The sequence below is a fragment of the Rhinolophus sinicus genome, linkage group LG11 (genome assembly GCF_036562045.2).
Source record: "Rhinolophus sinicus isolate RSC01 linkage group LG11, ASM3656204v1, whole genome shotgun sequence".
NCBI lineage: Eukaryota > Metazoa > Chordata > Mammalia > Chiroptera > Rhinolophidae > Rhinolophus > Rhinolophus sinicus.
In genome coordinates this window covers 60,860,797-60,884,062 of record NC_133760.1, presented here as the reverse complement: position 1 = coordinate 60,884,062, position 23,266 = coordinate 60,860,797, and the positions used below count along the sequence as shown (strand labels likewise).

Below are 23,266 nucleotides of genomic sequence, written 5' to 3'. Positions count from 1 at the left end.
CTACACAACATGTGCAGGTTTGCCCAGGTTCATCACGTGATGAGGGATCAAGTGTATTTAGCCTCCTTAATGGAGACTTGCATTCTTTTGCAGGAAATGACTGAGAGGCACCATTTTCTTCTTTTCCCCCCTCTCTGCATAGACAGGGGCCTTCGGGAGTGTCCCAGATCCTGAGTAAAACTCAATCCTGATAATTCTAGGGAAAAAACTATGGCAGTGGCACGTGGCAAAGCAATCCCATTGGAGGGGTCATGGATGACTTGGGCAGCTAGAGTGTCGCCTGCCCTGATGAGGCACGACTAATGGAAATGGTACTAGGATGGAAATCAGGACAGCTGGTTCATGATGCTACTCTGCACTCACTCACTGTGTAACATGATGTGGAGCTGTTCACATCGCTATAGCCCCCCATTTCCTCAGCTACAGAGACAATGACTGCCACACCTTCCTCATGGCTAATCTGCAAGTATATTAGACGACTTGTGGAAGAACTTTATGTAAAGCTAACCACCCTCCCCACCTGCTAGTCCCATAACCAGCACAGTACCTTTCCTTTACTCCCTTTCTTATGACTCTTAGAAAGTCAGCCACCATCTACTCTGGAGGCCATCAGTTCACATGACCGAGGGACCAGGTAAGTGACATAAAGGAGTGAACCAGCCTGGGCACAGGGAAATATGGCCACCCAGAGATGGGGGCCACCATTTCTCAGCTCCTGAACTTGCCAGGTCTTTCAATCTTTTAAGAGAAGATGGAAACATGGAAATTGATGAGAAATCTTGGAATGTTGAAAGGTTAACCAACAATTTTTAAATGTTTGAAACATCTTGGGACCAAACCAAAGTCATCTGTGCATGAGCTGAGGGTTTTGAAACCCTCAAAACAGCCTCCGCATTTTTTATTTTTTTCAAGTAAAGATCATCAAGCCCTAAAACAAACAAACAAACAAACAAACAAAAACAAAAAACAGCACAGTATTAGTCCAGAGACTACATACTTGGAGCAAAGACCAGGGATCAAATGTTTCATCTGCAGGTAATTTGTTGTATGACCTTGAGCAGGTACATTTCTTATTCATTTGAACCCCAGTTCCCTCACCTGTGAAAGGGGGTAATTAAATATCCTCCATAAAGTTTTTGGAAGAAATAAATAAGACCGCAGATAATATATGAAAATCACCTCGTACATAATAGGCACTCAATAAGTGTGTCCTTTCCCCTCAAAGCCAACACGTTAATGGTATAGCTATGCGAGAACCCATAAACCTGTATCTCCTGAATCTGGCTTGGTTCTCTTGCCCACTGTACCCCAGTGTTTCCTTGCCTCTATAGCTCTCATTTTCAGAAATATGAGATATGATTTACCCTGGAACCTGAGCACAGCACTAGAACTTTAACACCTGCCTAAGGATTTACCTCTTTTTTCCATGAACAAGTCCATCCACGCTCTATAGTTCTCATTTTTTTCTCTTGAACAAAAGTGACAACCAGTGTGAAAGTAGACAATAAATCTGCATTATAGTCCCCTAAATCATAGTAGGCCCATCCATGAAACCCCAAGTACACCTGAGTCTGGGAACAGCCTCTGACTTGACATTCAATGCCTAAAGAATGTGTTGTAAAATGTAGGTTTCATTATTATTCCGATATGGTAAGGCCAACAGATCAAGAGATGATTGTCACTGAAAAGATGGTTTGTTACTCACAGTTCCCACGATGAGGGAGCAGGTCACACCATGCAGGGCCACACAGGGAAGCACCAGGGTCAGTCAGTAGGCAGAGGGAAGAAGAGGAAAAAGTAGGCAAGAGCCTTTATTGTGGTTTCTGCAGGTAGGAATGAGCAAGACGAGGGAAGCAGGCTTAGGATTGGCCCCTTGTGTAGAAACAAAAGAGCAGGTCAAGGTGCTTCAGAGAGGACAGGTTAATACACTCCTTGAGCCAAAAGCAGGATTAGACATGCTGCTAATAAAAAGAAAAACAAAGGGTTTTTTCTTTCCAGGTAAGCGCGATCCGTGGCTTTAGTCTCTAATATCCTCGGGACTCTTTCTGAGGCTAAATGAAACCCCACGCTTTCTGAATGCACAGAAATTTGAATGCACAGACTGCAATGGCACAGAGATGATTTTGCTTGAGGACATTGACCTTTATGAACCATTTCATCAGAATTCCTGGAGCATGAATCTGTTAGGCGTCCTCTGCCACTGTTCACGTGAAGAAGGACCCTTCTCTTCTGGCTCAAGTTCAAGACCTCGTTCTCAAGCATCTGAAATGGGGAAAACATATTCCAATCCACAGAGTTCTGAAACCTAGTTAGGGAAGAGTTACAGGAGACAACGAAAATAGCACTCAGGCAGCAGAAATCTCTAGAGAACACTGTTTTTCTTCTTGTGACTGACTGAAAAAACAATTATGTTTCTCAGTATTCCTCCAACTGAGGCTTGGATTCCGCACTAGATAACATTCAACTTGCTGGTCTGAGGTTCCTTGTCGTTCAACTAGATAATCAGAAAAGAATGTCTAGGCATACATCTACAAATCCATGCTCATGAGAAAAGCAAAATGCTTTTAAAACCAGCTTACCAGGGTTTTAAAGACTGGACAACATGTTACTATTTAAGAAAACAATATTTTTATTTGCAAGAAATAGAAATACAAAAGCATAACAATTTCAGTTCATTTTCCCCCCAAACTAAGTACAGTTACAAAGCATTTATTTACTTATTTATTTTTGGTATTTACTCAGCAATAATAAAGAATAAAAGCCATAAAAAAAAAAAAACCCAGCACAATACAATAGATAATAGACTCACAATATATTTAGACTTAAACATTACTGGTCTATACAACCTGTTACAAAAGAAAGGAAACCCCAGCTGTCAGCAGAGACATTGAAGATCATGCTGGTTATGTAGCCCAGGTCTGCTCAGCATTGTTTAAAAAAGGTCACTCACAATTTGTCAATGAGTGTTGGTGTTTTCCATAGAATCATAAAGCGTTTTATCCGAAAGAGAGATTTTTCTAAGCAGTGTAGGCCTTGGGTCCATGGTGCCAAAAGTTCATGTTCTCCCCCAGCTGGTGAGCAAAGGATGAGAGCAGAAAAATGGAGCTAAAACCCCTGACTTTTCTTTTCCGGGATGTACAGCCTGCTCACTGGAACTCACAGAAGACTGGGTGAAAATGACAAGAGATGAACATCTGGAGGTCATTTCCAGCACGAGGCAAAGAGCTGAGCATTGCATGGCTGGGCCAGCATGAGAGCAGCCACTGTGTTTCCTGTCCGGAGAACTTAAGAGTTTACGCTGTTCTCAGAGAGGAATTAGCTTCACCTACTCCACAAATTGTTCCTCTTCCCATATCACTTAGCTGTTTACCCCTCTCAGAGTGACAAGTTGTCCTTGTTTTCTCTATCTATAAAATTAAAAGACTTAACACGTACTTGGCACAGCACCCAGGATTTAGTAAGTGCTCGAAACCATTTTTCCCCTTCCTTCTCGAAACCAAGACAAAATAAAGCATTCCTGAATTTTATGTCGCCCCAAATGGCAAAAGGAAACAACACCTGGATTTTCTCCTGTGGTAAGTGCTGACCCTTTGGCCACGTAGGCATTTAGCATTAATCCCCAAATGGGCCAGTTTCCTTTGCACAGAGAGAATGTTCTGCTCTGAGGACTTATATCTTTAATCCTGGCTGGCCATTTTATGATGTGATTACACCTCTACAAAATAGGATCTTCCTAATGGACGTAACTCTGTTTTTTTTCTCCTGACGTACAAATCTGATCCTTGCTCACTTTTAGGAAACCATTTTTGAGCCTTTAGAAAAAGTTATTTCTCTCACACCCACTTCACTCTAATACTACAAAGCTACGCATAAAATATCCCAGGGACAAAGGGTCCTCGGGCATCCCGGATTCATATAAAAGGCACATGTAAGGCACAAACGGATGTCTAAGACAAGGGAGAAGTGAGTGTGTATGTGTGTGAGTGTGTGTGAGTGTGTGTGTGAGTGTGTGTGTGTGTGCGAAAGAGAGAGGGAGAGAGACCCAGCACTTATGTCTTTTGAAGACCTATTGATTAATATTTCCTTAGCCCCCTTATTCCCCAGAGCCTCGTGCAGCACGCTTCCTCAGGAATGAATGAATGAATGAATGAACGAACGAACGAACGAACGCACGCACAGAGAAGCTGAAATCTATCTCTGGCTCCATCACAGGCCTCATTTTACAGCCCCCTGCTCTCGCTTCTAACTGCCCTCCCAGAGGGGCTTATCCTATCACATGTCTCCTAATTGTCTCAGCTAAAAAGGATTCAAACAAAAGGACTCTCTCTGGGCCGCTGCCTGCTAATGGTTCCACGAGTCCTGCCTGCACTGCCAGCAGGCAGGCTGGTGTCTTTAGTAAGGGTTTCTCAAAGACTGGACTCCAAGAACAAAATGAGTTGCTCAGGGCAGATGAGAGGGAGGCTGAAAGCCTTTTCCTCCATCTGCGATGTCCGTCTTAGCAAGGGCAGCACAGATGGTCCATCTCCTCAGCGGGATGTCCTCCTGTGTGCACCCTGCCCTAGTACTCATCTCACGGGACAGGTGTGTGCAGAGGTGCTAGCCCAGAGAGGCCTCGGACTCGGTTATTGTGGTTTTGCTTGGTCTGAGGACATGGGACGAAGGAGCCATGACGTGCTGAAATTTTTAATAGAACACTCATGACAAAAATCCTGGACACTGACTCAGTGCCAGAATAAAGACAAATCATGTCCAGCCCATGGGCACACGAGAGTCCCCACCCTCTCTGTTGGTGGTCAGGCTAAACCAAGGGATTTAGGAATTAAAAAGGCAGGGTATTTATAGTTGGTTTCTAAATAAGTTGAGCTAAAAGCTGCTTGCGCAATCCTCAAATTAGGTCTCCAAATCAAAATTATTTATATGTATATACAAGAAAAAGGTCATCTTGTTTTGCCCATTCTGGTGTCAAACCTCATCCCTGCCCCTTTTGCCCTAAAGGAGAAACCTAGTTCATCTGTCAGATTTTTATATAACATTCTCTTTATGTGAGCAACGCTCCAGAGTCCTAACACTTCACAGGAACTCGCTCCTAAAACTGGCACTGAGGACTTTCATTTTCAGTATCCATTTCTAAGTGCAAAGTCGAGAGCTGTGAAAAGAACCACGCTGGGGGCTCTGGGTTACTCAGGTCTCATCCAGTAAAAAAAGTACTTGTTCTCTGAATTTTTACAAGACGGCTCCCTTACTTGGGTAATCAAAGAAAGGGAAGAGGGAACCTTGTTTGCATGATGAAAAATATAATTAATATCTTTATAGTTCACATAGTTATTCTCTTGGTTGCACTAACAGTCTCGTATTTTTCAAAACTGAAATTCGGAAGCCAACACCTGCTACTATTTGAAATCGTCAGGTCCAACCAAGTATCACTGACTAGTCGGTGGGACTATACTGCAGGGGGAACAGAACCACTGATACTCTGGGCTTATCCCTGGGACAGAAACCATGCACGCATCCACTATTTGGAACCCATCCGCTATTACACAACCCTTCGGAGTCCTCTTGACCCCATTACATCTTCCTAAAGGGATAACTTCAGCTTCCTCTCCTTGCCCAGGCAGGGCGTGGGGGGCAGAGGGTTTTCTCAACACAGCAGCAATATTGGTTCTTGGAACCCCTTTACCATGGCCATGTGGACTCTCAGTCCGATGTCTCGTATCTCTAGATACAGACTCAGTTCTGGCACAGTGGTTTCCCAGAGAAGACGAAACCCTGCTGCTGTTTGGCGGTCTAGAGAGAGAGACATCAAGCAAGGATCATCGATCATCGGTAGGGGAGAAAAAATCCTCAAGGCACAGAGGATGGGGGCTATTAGTTTGCTGCCCTTTCCATTCTCCCTCCTCATTCAGAAGAGCAGGTTATCCATCTGGCTAATGCAGGAACCTTAAACACTAGTTCTGGTGTGGCTACTGGCCAGGCTGACCCTGAGCCTGGCCATTCTCCCCTTCTGCCCTTAAATCCAAAAACTTCCTTTTCGCATCGTCCGAATACTACTTGAGTTAACTCTATCGCTTTGCCCTCTTAGGCCCTCACAGTCTGCCTGTGCCTGATAATTACATGACATTTTAAACAGAGGGGTGGGTCAGCAGTGGCCCATGGTTACTAGACACCAGCTGGGGCCAGGAGGATGTAGAGCAGAAGAGAAGGAGAGAAGGGAGCAGAGAGAAGCAGGAGTGGGGCACAAGCCAGCAACTCCTGTCCCTGCACAGCCCAGATGGTCTCAATGCTCCCTGGCCAATGTGAGGGGCAGTGAAGATGGTCAGGGCTACCAGGACCACTGTGGGCCCCATCCAGCCTTCACACACTGCTGACAAAATGAACTTGGCCTTCTCCCAGTCTGGAAGTCTCTCCATCACAGTGGGGAGAGGAAAGAATCCCTAACAGGGAGCCCCCAAGTTACCTGGGCACACAAAACACAGATGTGACTATGGCGTATGACAGCAAATGTTAATGACACCAAATCCTGTTTCTGATATGGAATGCAAGGGCCAAGTGTGGGCTTAATCCCTCTTAAGTACAGGTTCCAATGACAATGTACAGGAGAGAGAGAGAGAGAGAGAGAGGAGTTAAAGCTAAAGGCCTTTTAGCTAGTACTAAAAATAAAATACAAAATGTGAGTAAATTTCCTATACAAAATCTTTTACAAGCTAGGGAAAATCCTTAAGCGGGATCTTCTACACTATACAATAAAAAGGCAATTTCCATTTCCTAACTACGAAAAAGGAAAGAATTTTTTTAACCTACAAAAGTTACTTTAATCATTAACAAAAAAAATAAAGTAGGTTGGGGGTTAGGTTATGTCTCTTTGGGTGAGCTGCAAAGTAACCAAACTTGACTATAGAAGGTAATGGATACACAAATGTCACCTACTCCAACCCCAGGAACAGACCTCAGGCCCACCCCCTGTGCTGAGGCAGGAGAGGAGGGTAAAGCGAGGTGGGGGGGAGGGGAGGGAGGGGTCGGGCGCAGGTGTGGGGAGACAAGCCAGCAAGGCCGTCCAAAATGTCTGTCGTCAGGGACAGAGCTTCCTTCTCTGTTATGACAGGACGGAGAGAACCACCCGCCTGAGCAAGGCATCGCTCCGTCTTCCCCTCTGAGTTCATTCTATAGAAGAACACATGCTTATGGGGATTTCCCAACTATAACGATAGGCTTCCAGGAAGAAAGAAGAAGCAGCAAAGGAAATGAAACAGGTCGGGAGGATTGGGGATCCCAGAAGCCTAGGCTGTCCTCCCAGCGCTGAAGGCCAGCAGGAGACTTTGGTGTCTTGGAGGGAGGCGTCAGACCTCTTCAGTGTGGTTGCGAGTGGGAAGCCTCAGCAAGCTAATAAATACTATTTACAAATGGGGAGGAGAAGCCGGGGAGGCGGAACTATGGGCATGTGGGGGCACTGGTTATGGAGAAGTCCTACAAGCAACGAGACGGGACAGGTTTGCCTGGAGTAGAGAAGCCTGATTCCTTCAGGCATTGCACTTGCGGCCTGAGAATATGAAGGGGGTGCCCTCACTCCAGTGCCGGAGGACAATCAGTGAGGGCTTGAGGACTTGGACAGAGCAGAGGGGCAGGGGGGCTCACTGGACACCCCGGCACTCCCGGGGCTGATGTCACAGTCTGGAGACCCAGGCTAAGGAAGGCAGAACACCAGTCAGTGCTTTGCCAGATCCCAACGGGCATCCTGGTATTTCTGTAGTTAGGAGTCTGGGGTCTCAAATGAACACAAGTCATCACTTCTTCAAAGAGGTGGTGACACCTCCCAGTTGAGAATCAGACAGTATCTTTTTGGCACTATCTGTAGGAACAAGCCTGCTTGTCCCACCTGACCCTAAAATAATTTCCGATGGCAGTAAGCGAGAGGGAGGGGATCCCTTCTGCAGGGAGGGACATGGGGCTGGAGGGAAAGGTGCTCTCTCACCACAGGTGGAAATCCCAGGCCGGCCTCCCATCCAAAGCCACCACTGCTCTCCAAGTCTTCATCCAGATGGGACAGGGAAAAGGAAAAGCTTATGGCATAGGTGGTTTGGGGACGTACGAGTTGAGTGAAGAGAAAAGAGCAGAGTGAAGGGAGCGCCTCTTTAGAAGGTGGCGTTCACTCTTCTGTCGAGTTCTACAACTTTTAGTGTTTCATTCCCCTCCAGTTTGGCGCTGACCCTGTGAAGGCATTGAAAGGAAAAAGAAGTCTTAACCACCAACTGTCACCTACAATTCTCACACGTGGCAGTACGACACAATCATTCCTTGATTGCAACCTTGCAGGCTGGCCCAGGAATGGTTCTTGTCCCTTCCCACTGAGTAACAATTCTGTCACCTAAGTACCCCGCAACTAGCCTACCCACATAGCCACTTTCCTACTTTAACCCCACCCAATAAGAGACATCCCAACGCAGACGACAGACATGGCAGTTTGATACCTATTTGTCATACATTGCTTTAAATTACTGTATTTATTCAGGATGGTTAGCACTATGTTAGACCCTGGGAAGTAGAAAATAAAACAACAAAGCATGACCCCTGGTCTAGAATAGCTAATAATCCAAAAAAAAGAACACCGCCCTCCACCAAAAAAAAACAAAAACTTGAAATAACAATAGATATATAACAGAAAATAAATACGTTATTACATTGTATAAAGCCTAGAGAGTCTCCAGGCATTTGAAGGAGGAATATACGGGTTTTGGTTGATCCAGGAGACATCCCAGAATCAGTGAGATTTCAATAGGGCCGTGAATAGCTGAGCTGAGAAGGGAGACGACTTGTGTCATGAGCCAAGGAATCAAGCAGTGACAGCCCCACAATTTCTCTATAATGGGAATAATAATAATGTCTAACCTCTTACAGTTTTTAAAGGGATTTGCATATCATATTCGCATAGCACCTAAAATAGTACGTTAGTGCATGTTAAATATGCACGTATAATGTAGACATGTAGAAGTAGATGCAACTACGAACCTTCCCCGCTGCATGAGAGGAAGAAAGCTGAAGAAGTGGAGACAGAATCTCTCCCACTTGCACTGGAATAGCATTATTTCTGGGAGGCCCAGGGGCAGAGTTCAGCTACATCAGCAGCCACTCCGTACCGCACAGAAGCAGGAGTGTGAATGCAGATAGAGCCTCCTTCGCCTGCTGTCTGGCCTGCCCAGGTACCTCTCCAAGTATAATAACAATACCTGGCAGCCATGTTATGTTCAATATGGAAACACGCATAGGGCCATTCAAACGATGTCCCTCAATATAAATACATAATTATATAATGATATTAATGCACGTTTATTTACATATAAATCATAAATCTACAACTCGACATGTGGCATAACATACACGGATCTATAGCTGAGAGGAAGCTGGAGAAGGTGTCTGGAGGCTGCGTGCACACAGCACACATAGCGCTGTGACTGGGCTCTGTGTTTACTGACGTGGCTTTGAGGGGAAGTTGAAGAGTGTGAAGAAGGGATTCCAGCCCTTCCTCTCCTTCCTGGAGCCACCACTGCCAGCTCCCCAGTGACACAGACATGGAAGGGTCTTTTCCCCATCTCTGCTAAGGGCAGCTGTTGGGTAAGAATAGACTCTCCGGAGTCCCAGGTCCTGGAAGAGCTGAGGGCCTGGACTAGACCTATGCAGGAATCTACGCCTGGCAGCCGGGTTGCTTTTGCTGACTCACTACCCATCGTCAGTGCATTAGCATGGAATCTGTGCCCATTTCACTCACAAGTGCTGCTGCAGCTCCAACAGCACTGACTTCTCCAGGCTGGTCTCATTTGAGAGAATGAAATGGGGAAGCTCCACGTCCGGCCTGGACTCCAGCCCCGACGCCCTGAGCAGCGAGGAACCTCGGTCCCAGCGCCCAAGTTCCCCGGCCGGGGTGGGGCTGGACGGCTCCTCCAGCGGAGACTGTTCCTCATAGATCAGCAGGTTCCTGGATCTCACTGAGGACAGAGCAAAGGAGCATGCATTAGGGTGAGAGCACAGGGACACACAGCATGTCCCCTCACTCGATGCCCAGGGATGGGGGCATATGACATGTGCGTTCTTGTGGCCGGGGACTAAGAAGACCAACTGGAGTTGGCTTTCTATAAAGGCTTCAGGGTTTCAGACTTTTGTGCACTGGAAAGATTATACCAACTATTCAGTGTTGGAAGAACAACAGAAAAGCAAATAAACACGAAACAAACTGCCACCCCCGCTGTTTGGAAAATAAAACTCCCCTCCTTGCCCACCCCAGATCATCCGGGGGAAACACTGCATGGAGAATGGGCATCAAACACTCGGAGATGTCCAGGCCCAGCTAAACTAAGCATTCCCACAGAGTCGGCCTTGCGTGGCGAGAAGGTGCAAGGGCAGGAAACTGCATTTTCATATAGAGACTGGAGTGAAGACACAAAGCCAAAGCCATAAATCAAATGACAGCAGGGACAATCTCTTTTGTTTTAGAGGATATTACATCACTGGATGGCTCTGGAGCAATTTTCCACAACATAGAAACTATGCTGTCAAATTTAGAGACATAGTCCTTTAGGGAAAAAAGAATTTCCCAAGAAACCACTGAAATTATTTGGTTGCAATACTCGCATTCCTGTCATACACCTGGCAGGGCTACACCTGCCTGACGAAGACCACAGACCTTTCAGAACGGCAAAAGTGTGCCTCATCCAAACCCAATACCCCCAATTCTACACTTGGTGTTTTAGGGGATATAAATATTAGTGCGTGGATTATGATCTCCGCGTGCCACCTCTTATTTCCTACATACTTAAAAGAGATCAATGACCTAAGTGAGATTATCACATACTTCCCATCTAACAGCTGAGTCTCCAAATTCTCTCAATCTTGGGTATGTTTTGTAAAACAGACTGATAATCTTTAACTTCATTTTATAAACTCTTACTACGGTACACGAGTCTACTGCATGGAGGCAGAAACACAGGAACGCCCTTAAAATGTGATGAAAGTTTGCAAACTGTGATCTGTTGAGCTCTAGAGAATTCCCAGTGGGTGAGGGGCGCAAGGGGACACCCAGCAGCCTGCACACCAGATCCCCCCCCGTCCCCCTTCCCTCCCTTCAATGGAGAAGCTATACTTTTACCACTTTTTAAAAATCAGACTTTCACATAAGACCCCCTTCAGAAAGCTGAGCTTTCAGAAAGCTCCAGAGAAATGAAACAAGACACTTCCCCAGTTGCTGATTGCGATCTTACCAACGGATGCGGTGTACGGCTCTGGCATGGAATGCTGGCTGGGCAGAGCCATCTTGGTGGCAGAAGGATAGGGCCCATAGCCCTGAAAGAAGCTTCCAAATGCCACAGCAAAGCATAACACAACGACCTATAGGGAGAGGGGAAAACACGGGGAGCTGTCAATTCCAAGATCCACAGAGCAAACCTTTAGACCTGCTGCACCCGAGAGACCCAGGGAGACAGACTCCCCTCCATCAGGCCAGCAGGCTGCACCCACAGGTCAGTCACGGTAACATCCGAGCCGAGAGATAGCCTTGGGTGTGGCTCCTCTAACCTCACAGCACTTGGACTTGGCAAGTCGGGGGAGACCGGAGACTGGGGAGTGGGTTGAGGCAGTTCTGGAGCTGTCCCTTCAGGAAACTCACCATGAGGCAGGTGCCAGTCTGTGTGCCGGCCAACTTGCAGGTGCGAGAAACTTTGCCCATCACCAAAGTCTGAAGCTTCTGCAGTTGCTGGAGGAGAGTTCTGCAAACGTAAGGAATGGAAACCATGAAGGGCATCTGAGAGATGAGACCATGCTTGTGGGTGATGTCTGGTCCTGAGCTCCAGGACATGTGCCTGAATTTGAACAGAGAGCCGAGGGAAAGTTCCCTTAGGAAGAAGATGGGGACACCCGTGCCTTGCAGCGCCCATGCTGCAGAGCTTTCTGGGGCTCAGAAATGGCCAGCTTTACAGCTTGTCCAGTTCTTGTGCTGTTCTGAATAACAGGTGAATACCCCCAAATTATCCCTGACTTGTCAAGACTCATGTCAGCCATTGGCAAAAAAAAAAAAGCAAAAAGACCATTCTGACTGCTGGTGACGGTAATACAAGGAGAATTCATTTACCCAACAGAAGAAAAACATTGATGAAGACGCAAGAAAGAAGAAAAGCAAAGAGAAGAGGAAACTGCCCTGCAGAGAACAGTAAAGGAGTCGCCAGAGGTGGTGGCCGTGATTGGAAATGACAACGCTATCACTGAGCTGCAGTCTCTCAGACAGCAGGCTTCAAGACAGAGACAGAAAGAGGAACAAGAAGGGCAGGGAAGCAAACAGCTGTGGGCACCTCAAGCCCGTGGTCCCTGAAGGCTCATAGCACCTCCACCTCCAGAAACGAAGCCAAAACATAAACGAGCAGAGAAGGCTGATCAGCTGGACACAGGCTCAGAGGCAGGACCTCGGAAACCATCCTCTGGTACAGACTCTGGTCTTCCTTCAGGAAGAGACAGAGAGCAAGAGTCAAAAAGAGCTGTTCTAGCCCTGAATCCAGACAACTGTGCACACCCTTAAAAGGGAAGGGTTTGGGACGACAACAGGATAGTCTGCTCTGTGTGCCATCAGGTCACAGAAAGAACAGATGTTGAAAATCATTGCAAATCCTGTGAGCCATAGAAAAGGACCTCACAACACCTGAATTAGCACCCCTGGGATGTATTCTGAGAGAGCAGAATAGAGCTGAAACTTCCCCTCCCCTCGTCCCTTCTCTCCAAGCCCAATGCACGAGGCAGAGTGGACTTTCCGTGCACATGCTTCTCCTTGAGTCTCAAAACCTTTCAGAAAAATTCATGCTGTGATGTAACATCAGAAAGCCAGACAAGCCCCTTGGAAAACATCAGCCAATCACTCGTGTGCAGAATTCTGGACTCTCCTAGGTAACTTGCCTCTCACCACCGTCTATTGCCTGAATAGACTTTCTCAAGTGTTACAAGGAAAAGCAGCTTGTCCCAGGGGTTGCAGCATCTCCCAGGCAAGTGCCAGTGAAGAATTCTCCTGGGATTAAGCCAATTAAGGACAGGTCAGCCATAGAGTGACATCGCTTTGAGCAGTTAACTGGGTAAGAGTGGGGGCAGAATGGAAGCCGCCTCCGGCACATACCATGGAAGCTTTCTGAACCCCAAATCCCTGTGTGGTCCCATCTACACCTCATTTTTACCGTGGGTGGTGATTTTAACTTAAGCAAAACAAAATCATTCATCCCATTAACTAACATCGTTAATTTAAATCCTATTAATATGGAGGTCTTTTTATAATAGTACTTAGTTGTACAATTTTTGTTTTATATGGTTATCTAGAAGTATGATCCCAGGTAGTTTAGACCTAGTTCGTGTGCATGTATATTCAAGCGACACAGTCTTTAAAAGAGTTCTGTGCATGACTCAACGCTTAGAAATACTGATTGCATGATCCCTTTAAATTCTACTGGAAGAAATCCTGCCATTTGCAACAACATGGCTGGACCTTGAAGACATTATGCTAAGTGAAGTAAGTCACAGAGAAAGATTACCATATGCTATCACTTATATGTGGAATCTAAAAAAAAAAAAAAATTAAACTCATAGAAAGTTGAAAAGTGAAAAGTGGTTGTCAGGGGTAGGGGGTTGGAGGAAATAGGAGAGGTTGGTAAAATGGTACAAGCTTTCAGTTACAAGATGAGCAAGTACTGAGGCTCTGATGCAAAACATGGTGACTCTAGCTGATAACACTGTATTGTATAACTGACATTTCCTAAGAGAGTAAAGCTTAAATGTTCTCACCAAAATATTAGCAATAAAAATGGTAAGTACGTGAGATGCTGCATGTGTTAAAGAACTCAATGTGGGAATTATGTTCACAATGTATATCGACTCACCACATTGTACACTTTAAATATCTTATAATTTTATTTGTCAACTATACCTCAATAAGGCTGGGAAAAAAGAAAAACATTGCAACTAAATGATCATAAGATGCAGCAAGGTGTTTTTTTCTTCTCATCACACTTGTTCTCTCTTCTCCCAGCACCTCCCAAAGGCACTCCATTCTTACTCACTAACAGCCGCCTTTTCAAAACTGAGAGCTAAGTGACCAACCGTACCGCCCACTTCCCGGGTGAGCACTCAAGCCCACAGAGCTGAGATGGGGCTGCCAAGAGCACACATTTTATTGACCACCATCTGTAATGCCAGCCCCAAAGCCCCTGCTCCGTTCTCCCTGCTGTTTTCTAGAAGTCCTGGGGCAGACACACAGGTGAGCCCACAGGTAAGAACTGTGTTTTGGCTATGTGGCACAAACTCTTTTCTGCTGTATTCTGGCTACCTCCTGTGGCACCAGGTAATAAGGCCTTTGTTGCCAGCTAATCGATGGAAAGGGGCCTCCCTGTGTGTTTCCCGGCTTGCCTGCTGAAAAGCCACATCGGTGAGTGATGGCTGCCACTTTTACGGAGCACCTCAGCTCCTCCTGGGCGTTCCTGCTGCCTGCCCTGGCAGCTGAGGTGCTGAAGGTCAGCTGTGCTCCGGCGGGGCACGTTCGCCATCCACGCTTCCCTTAGACAGCGGCTGCCCAGATGTTACCAAGGTCATTTCCTTTTGCTCCAAAGTCTTCAGGTGTTTTGAAGGTGAAACCACCATTTCCATTTTTACCAACAGTCCCTCTTTACCCACAACCTTCCCATACACCCTCTTTCTGTCCATTCCCTGTTCTTGCCCAGTCTTGATAGCATGAACCACTGAGAAAACCAAGTCTATACAATGCTCGGACTCACACTTCCCTTCTAATTTCTGGTAAAGAATGGTAGGCCTGGAGGGCCCTCCCCTGGAATGAAGAACCTCCCAGAAGCCCCCCGGTGCCTCCTAGAAGCAGACCTCCAACAGGCCAGGTAAACCCAGACCCCAATGGTAGGACGCCTTAGGCTCAAGTGGGCACCCCCAGCTACAGGTGCCAAGTGCTATAAGTGTGAAAGAAGGATCATTTCCATCTGGCTTGGCACGCGGAGAAGGCTCGTGTTCACTGGTTGCGTGGCACTTTGCTTGGCATTCATCAGCACATCCTCTCCAAACTCAAAGATAATTATATCCTGAATCCACGGCAAATGAAAATGGTTGTTTAGTGGTCCCTGATTTCTCACAGTTTATAATCCAACTCTTTAAGATGAGCAAACATAGAGTTTAAAATAGATTTCTGAGTTTGAAATTTTGGTGGAAAGCAACAGTGATGGGTCACATGCTGTTCGCTGCAGCTTCTCTTTCTCTGATTAGTGAAGGCGGACGGAACTGACGGTGGAAATGATGATATTGAAGGCTTTCGTCAGTCCGCAATGGGGAGTGACCTCACCTGAAGAAAGCGGGTTGGCTCACCCATCCCAAAATTCTAGATATATATCTATGGTCCAATAAAGTTTAGGAAATTCATATACATTCATTCAACAGAAACACTCATTTTTATCATAAAGGAAGAACAATGACAGGGATTGAGTGCGCACTGATTGAGTTCTAGGAACTTCATACCCTGACATGCTAATTGCCTCAAAGATGTATAACTAGGAAATTGAAGACCTAAGATGCAAACCAAAACCTGATTCCATAGCTTGTGAGCCTTCCAACACAATACAACATGGTGCCCTAATCGATAACCTAATAAAATTACTATCCAAAATACTTATTAGTCAAGGAGATAGTTCTTAAATCCAGTGACATTAATATATCAACAACAGCCAAACAAAGCAATATGCCCATCATTAGATACGAAAAGGTTACCATCAACAGGGATCAAGCCACAGATGGAAGCGCCATAATAAAACCCAGTCCGATGGCAGTCAGACACATACTAACAAAGTTTCAGTGATAACGATGCAAAAAAAAAACAAAACAGAAGAAAAACTGAACCAAGACACAGGAACCTTTTGTGGCCCATCTCCAGATACACCAAGATAAGAGCAAGTGACAGATAAAAGAAATCAGGGGTGCTCTTTGCCCTACTTCTGGTGTCAGGAAGTCACGCCTGGGCTTTGTTTAGGGAGATGTGAACGAGAAGGCACATCCCCTGTCAGACACAAAAGAGCTGATGAGATGGCTTTCGCATTGCTAAGCAGGTCCACGGTCACTGGAACAGTGAGACATAGTCTCCCAGGGCAGAGAAACCTGAGTTTGAATCTTGGTGCTACGGCTCTATGCCTTTTATCAAGTTACTACTATGTCCTCAGTTTAGGCAGCTGATCAAAGGGAATTCCCTTGATCTCATCAGCTAACAGAATAATGAGAGAATCCCCTTGTGTGGTACCCTGGGTGTGCTGAAGCAAATATTCCTTTGAAGAGTGCTTATTATCTCTTTCCACTGGTGACAGATGAGGCCAGGCCTCTTCATGGGTAAGCCTGGGACCTCATAACCGATATGTTGGTCTCAGATGATGTGGTCCTCTCTCTGATGCCACTGGGACAGATGCCATAGCAGCAATGACAGCATGGATGACAGCTGTTACCCTGCTTGCATAGAAGGCTGGCTGGAGAAAAGGCAGCCACCCAGATGAAATGAAAGAACTATTTTAAAACCAAAGCTATAAAAAGCCAACCATAAGACAGACCCAAAAGTGCATTCAAAGCTCAATATATCACAGTATTCTACATCATTAGTGATTGTGGCTAATTATGGCTTAATGAATTCTTGGGCTTCCAGGAGCAAGGTCTTAATTTAGAGAAAGGAGGACTCTTACAAATGTTTATCTGGGCCAAGAGATTTTTCACAACTTGTTAAATCGGAGTGTCCAACACTCAACTGAAAATGTGGATTCTGTCCTGTGGTGAGATGTAAAAATAAACTTCGTGGCTGTCCTCATGCAGTTCCTTGCAAAAGAGCAGTCGGAAGAAGCTGCCAGCCTTGCCCAAAATAAAGCATCATCCTGCATCTTGGGAGGCGTATCAAAGGCAATTGGGCAAAACATTCCAAAGTAGCCGAGAGTGTGAGACACAATCTTATAATAACTGGGAAATGCATCAACACACCCATGTTTTGTCTTTGGTTTAATTTTGTCTTCTTCTGTTGCCTTCATTTACGAGACACACACACACACACAGAACAGTCATACAGTTATTACATGTTATACGTTGAAAACGCAAGTACCTAATTTCCCACTGGAGTCAGAAACCAGAACTCGGAAAAAGAAGAAACTGGTGGTGGCCAGTTACTTGCTGTGCTGGGAGCTTCAGACCACGTCCTCTCTATAGACACATTTCCTGATGAATCTTGTAACACATCTTAGAAATAAAACTTGCCAGGCTATGGTGTGTGTGTGCACGTATGTGTGTGTATATAAACTCCTCTCCGGGTAAGACGAGGAAGCTTTTTCCACATCCTTACGGAAGTATGCAGAGTACTATTTTCCAAATTCCAAATCATGAACCATTAGAGGGTTGTGACTACTGGGTTGTGACTGGTATATTTTTTAATGAAACAGAATCAAATAGAACACACAATATCTGAGGGCGTCACACATAGTAAAAAAAAACATTCATTTGTGAAAGTTCCCTGTGAGTTATGTATATGCTGTATACGTCCATGTGGTATGTCTGGGTCACTACAGAAAATGTAAAATGATTACAACCAAAAAAGTCTAAGTGTCACCTATCTAGTGCAGACATGCAAAAAAATAAGTAAATAAAAATAAGTGACTATCAGGTCGCTTCATGAGGGAAGAGCTAAGCCTCCATGTCCTTCTGAAGCAAAATCCCATCTGAATCCCTTCCCACCCCACCCCACCCCGGTCTTCTAGAATGAGTGTCTAAGAAAATCTGAGGGTTAGGAGGAGGGTGTCCAAAAGCTGACGTCCTAGGCTGCAGGGTGGGGAGGAGGTGGGATACAAGGTTAATAACTAGGAGTTCCATACATGACATGACAATATCTCAGGTGACTCGTGAACTATCTCAAAGACTTTTAAACACTCAAGTGTGACACATACAAAAGACAATCGTGTCCCACTAAACTCCTCACCTTTCAATAAGTATTCCTTTGTTTATGATATTTTATTAGGTTATGAGGGTTGTTCATGGACTAAGACCCTTTGGGTAGAATTCCAGTGTCTGGGATGCAAGGCTACATCTGAAGAGGAAGGGTGAGAGCTCTGGCTCGACCATCCCCTTGATCCTGCTGCCCATCCCATGGGGAGGGGTGTGGCTGGAGGAGAGCCAGAGCAGGGTCCCCTAAAACATGGGGTGGAAAGCAAGGCCGTCTCGTTCAGGTCTAAAGCTGGCTCGGTGCTGGGGGAAGGCAGTGGTCCTCAAAGGGGCAGATGTGAACCCAAGGTAAGGACCGCTTTAAAAAGTAAGCAGCTGAGTTCTAGTCCCCATTCTGCCTCTAAATGTTTGGATGAGCCTTAAATTTACTGGGCCTCAGTTTCCCAGTTATTAGAAGTTAAATAAGATTATCTCTAAATTGCACTTCAAGTCTAGGCTCCTGCAATTCTACAAATCAGGGCTCGAGGGGGCCTCACCGCAAAATAAAAAAATGAATGGAGCACACTGAGTCCCAACTATCTAACACTGCTGGGTGGGGCAGTGAATGCGTGTCACTTACGTGTGCAGAAGAAACAGATATAAAGGGGGACCAACGGGGTGTCTCAGGAATGAGAGCCCTGCAGGGCCCAAAGCCTGCAGCTGAGAGGTGAGTGGTAAGCAAGGAAGCCAGGAGGTTCCTCAGCAGCCACGGGCCCTCGCCTACACCTTGTAAGTGAAAATGTATTTCCTGATTGAGCGCAGGAAGGAGGGCCCCCTGGGAAACCATCTCTCTCGCATCTCACACATCACGCAATTAGTGGATCCCTTTAGCAAAGGAAGTGTGAAGGTGCCGTCACACTGCTCTGCTCCAGAGGCTCCCGTAAGGCTGCAGAAGGGTTCAGAGGACGTCTTCCTCGCCTCTCCTGTCTCCACCCTCTTCCAGTTTTCTGAATTCAGATCAAAGGGTCTTTTCACCTAGAAACATAGACTATGCCAGGCGGCTGCTGCTGAAAGCAGTCCAAACCGAAAGAGGCAGGATTGACTCGGATCTGAGTCCTCGTTTTCCTCGGGATGGAAAAGGCCCTTATGGGGTTCAGCACAGAAAGAGCACAATGTGAAGAGGGATCGTTTTTCTTTCATTTCATCAAGGCTGAAATACCCGCTCGCCTTTCCCGACACATCATGCCCTATGAAACAATGGCACCCAAGGCGTCCCACCCTCTTCTGGTGACCAGGGTCCTGTTCACGCGTAGCAGTCACTTTGACCTCTGTCCGGCTACCTCCAAAGAACAAGGATACAAGAAGCACGAGCAGCAACACAAACACAGGTGTGTGTTCATGAGGCCCAGCCCTGTACTTAGTTCAAACACTGGGTCCCTTCCACGATGAGACATGAGGAAAGAGTCCAGAAGTCTCCCCTTACCACACGCCCAAAACACCAACTCATCGAGACTGGTTTAGGGCGGGAGACGACCAAGGCTTACGTCACAGTCACTTTAGCTAGTGGGGGAGTGGGAGGAGAAGGGGAAGAAGCCGGGAGGAGGAACGCAGGCCCGCCTTCCCTGAGGCAACAGCAGCTCTGCTTTCATTTCTTGACCTCTTGAGCCAGAACGCATTAAAAGCTGCTCGACTTAGAAATTATAACCCTAGGAGCTCCATGAAAAGATTATCTGTGGGAAGATCACAGAGGAATCAACTGTCGGCCATTACACCATGAAAGGTTTGCCTACGAGGAGAGGTAAGTTTTGAAGAGGGAGAAGAAGTGGGAGAACACACACAGGGTCCCTGGGAGGACTCACAGCAGAGGCTCCTGACAGTGGGGGACACAGCAGAGACCAGTGTCATGAGACACGTTTTCTCGTCAGTGGAGATGCTGGGAGGTGAAATGACTGGGATAAGTCAGTAAAGACGACATAAGGAACATCACCCCTGACTCTCAGAGAAGAACATGAGATATGCTGACCCCAAACTCAAATACGCCATATGTTCCCATACCGCACATTGTATAATAATTCATATCATATCAACATAACTGTGGCCATTATTTAACAAGATAAAAACATTTGGAAGAACACGGACTGTTGTCACATGGTATCAGATGTGCTTTATGTCAAAGTTCCTCAGAGGATACCGTGTTTCCCCGACAATAAGACCTCACCGGAAGATAAGCCCTAGCGTGATTTTTCAGGGTGACGTCCCCTGAACATAAGCCCTCATGCGTCTTTTGGAGCAAAACTTAATATAAGACCTGGTCTCATTTTTGGGGAAACATGGCAGCTCTTTACCAAACTCTGAGAGAAATAAGGATTCTGTGGAAATGTATTTATTGACATGAAAATATGGCCAGAGTATTTTGTTAAATGGAAAATTTTCTTAACAAAAGGGTATGTATAACATACATACGTATAAAACATTCCAAAATGCAGACATATCTCTGGGTAAAAACATGGCGACTTTTTAAAAAAATTTAACTGAATTTTCTAATTTTGTCTATAATGGCATGTGTTGGTTTTTTGTTTTCGTTTTTGTTTTAAGTTTAAAAACTATGATAGTTTGTTGGGCGTGGAGGGGAGGAAAGGCCCTTCACTGCGAGCACCCACTGCTCCCCGCACAGCCTGTGCTGAGCCTCTGCTGCCCCTGTGTGGCTACAGGACGACATGGCACCTAAAACCCCAAGACATGACCCAACCTGGACCAAACTCCACGGTTATCTTGGATAGATTCCTCTTCCCCTTTCGCCAAACCATGGTCTGGACTTGACCCCACTCATGAACACCAGGCTTCCACAGCAGAAAATGCTAGGATGGGAGTGGGAACTCCTATCTGCTTCGGATGCTAAATAGATGGATACAGACTCTGTCACGCGGTCAGGAGCCAGAGAACCACTCTGGCAGGAGTGAAAGCGAAGATAAGAAGGCATGAAGTCTCAGGAGACTAATGGCCAAATGCGACCGTGAAACCAGAACCCTAAAGTGGTGCTGGAAACGTCTCCTTTGCCTCAGGGCATCAAGGTGATGCCACATGGAGATGGTGGTGTTTACTTACATCTGCAGTCTGTCTACGGAGCACTTGAGGCGACTCTGCTTGGCCGGCTATCCGAGCACACGTTCCCAGAAATGCAGAGGGAAATTCAGTGGGGTCACAACCTCCAATAGTCCCACTGATGGGAGTTTTAACTTACAACTAGATCAGTCTGCTGTTTCAGCTACAAACCATGAAGACTTACGAAATGGGAGCCAAATTTAATGTTATTATCAAATGACATGCAAATAAGATTTAACCTGATCCTTCAGCGTGTGCAGAATTGTTAGCAGGCATTACTGCTAAGCCTTAAAATGATTAATCAACATTTTCCTTGCCTAAAAGTCCATTTTCCTCGGCTAGAATCGTCAGATCTGTAACAACTAAGGGCATCAGGATCCCCTAACGAATACTTTACTTTCAAAGCATAGGGTATGCACCATGTACACACACAAACACACACATTCTGGTTGAAACTCCCCAACTGCCCGTCTCTTAACCCTAGACATTAACCCTTTTCTCTTGCATAGGACCCAGGAGTAAGGCTCAATGTGGTCAGTGCTCCTCTATGCAGGCTCCAGAGTCAGAGCGCCTGCATTCAGTGCAGCTCTACTGTGTGACCTTGGGCAAATCACCCAACCTTTCTGAGTCTCAGTTAACCTTCTCGATATCGTAGGGATGGTTATAAGACCACCTCACGCGGCTGTTGGAAGGTTAAGTGAGTTAATATCTGTCAAGTGCTGAAAACACTGCCTGGCACAGGAAGTACTAGAGGAACACATTAACTCACTCTGTCCTTTAGTTATATTTCAAAATGGGTTTGAAATGTAATTAATTAATCAGTTAATTAATTCATTTTTAAAACCCGTAATTAAAAAAACCCTTGATTTTCTTTTTTTTTTCCTGCTAATAAACACCATTTCGTACTAAAATTGGGTGACAATGCAGTGATGTGGCCAGTGCCTCCCTGCCCACCTCTAAAGTTTGATGTCCTTTTCAGGAGAATCAAGATTATTGACTTTATTTTCCTCCAAGCCTCTTCCTGAACCCCCTTGTCACAGCCCTTGTCCGAATCAGCCTCTTGATCAACCCCACGTATTTCGGAAACGTAAAGAACATGCCTGTGCATGGGTGTGTGCACATGTGTGTATGTGGGTGTGCACGTGTGTGTACCGTGTGTGTGTGCGTGTGGCAGGAACAGGTGGGTGGAGGACAGCCGTCCTGAGCATCGCGGCACAACTACACTTTCCGTGTGATCTCCTCCACTTCCCTCCCAGCTCTGGTCCTGGATCTGCCCCCCTCTTTCCCCACCTTCCATCAGGCGGTTTGGTCAGCTCCTCGCTCTGGCAACACTAACCTATTAGTGTTCTCCAGAACCTCGACCTTCTTCCGAAGCTCCAAGTTCTCAGTCGAACAAGACTCCACCCTACAGAGTGGAGAGAAAGAAGACAATTGGTTTTTTCAGTCGAGCAAACACTAAGCCAGGAGCTCAGGGAGAGGTAGGTGGGGATCAAAGAGAGAAGACAAGGAATCAGCTGCTCCAGGGAGGTGAGGGGGAAAGCTTGGCCCAACCTGAGTCAGGAAGAAGGGTGAGGAGACAGAAGAATAAAGAAAGAGTTGAGTCACAAGTGCCTCAATATGGAAAATGACTAGGCATGGCCCAAACTATAAATTTTGCAGGTGTTCTAATCTTGTTTTCTCTCACCTCTTCCCTACCACTCGCAATGCCCACCACACTTCTCTCTATACTGCTGCGGGCTGGGGGCTGCCAGCTGTACACTTGGCCAGAAGGACTAAGAAAGCCACGGGGGTCAGGGTGGGGCAAGAGGGGACAACAAGAACCTAGGACCTCAAGACATGGAATCCAGGCGCTGGAGCATGCATGCCCCAAAGAGGCCATAAAGAGAGTTTCATAGAAACATCTTGACCCTGGATGCCTATAGAAAATGATGGAACAGAATGGAACTATTTAGTACTAATTTACCAATCCCTAAATCAGGAGGTAGAAGCACTAACTTTCAGTAGGCATTTCAAGAACCAGCCACTCTTCCCCGATACACAGGAAGATTCATTTCTGGACCTAGGGCCTCATTCCCATCTAAAAATGGTATTAGTTTGTCAGCTGGAGAACTATTTTCTAGGGCCGGGGCAATATTGTATTTACCTCATATTTTTCCAACAGCCCTCCTTATATTTCAGGCTTTTCAGAAGAGCGAAAAGTTGCCTTCAATTGTTTTGGGGAACA

General features: G+C 46.0%; 1 protein-coding gene across 5 annotated transcripts in view; it reads right to left on the bottom strand.

Moving 5' to 3' along the window:
* Positions 1–2,605: 2,605 nt before the first annotated feature.
* The window catches only part of CREB3L2 (cAMP responsive element binding protein 3 like 2), a 205,600-nt gene continuing 184,939 nt past the window's right edge, over positions 2,606–23,266 (bottom strand). For all 5 annotated transcript variants that reach the window (XM_019750571.2, XM_019750558.2, XM_019750564.2 and 2 more), the window contains 5 exons: positions 22,379–22,447; positions 11,648–11,747; positions 11,244–11,370; positions 9,758–9,974; positions 2,606–8,202 (listed from right to left, as the gene is read on the bottom strand). In XM_019750571.2, coding sequence (XP_019606130.1) covers positions 8,127–8,202; positions 9,758–9,974; positions 11,244–11,370; positions 11,648–11,747; positions 22,379–22,447 — 589 coding nt within the window. In that variant the 3' untranslated portion in view covers positions 2,606–8,126. The remainder of the gene's footprint in view (positions 8,203–9,757; positions 9,975–11,243; positions 11,371–11,647; positions 11,748–22,378; positions 22,448–23,266) is intronic.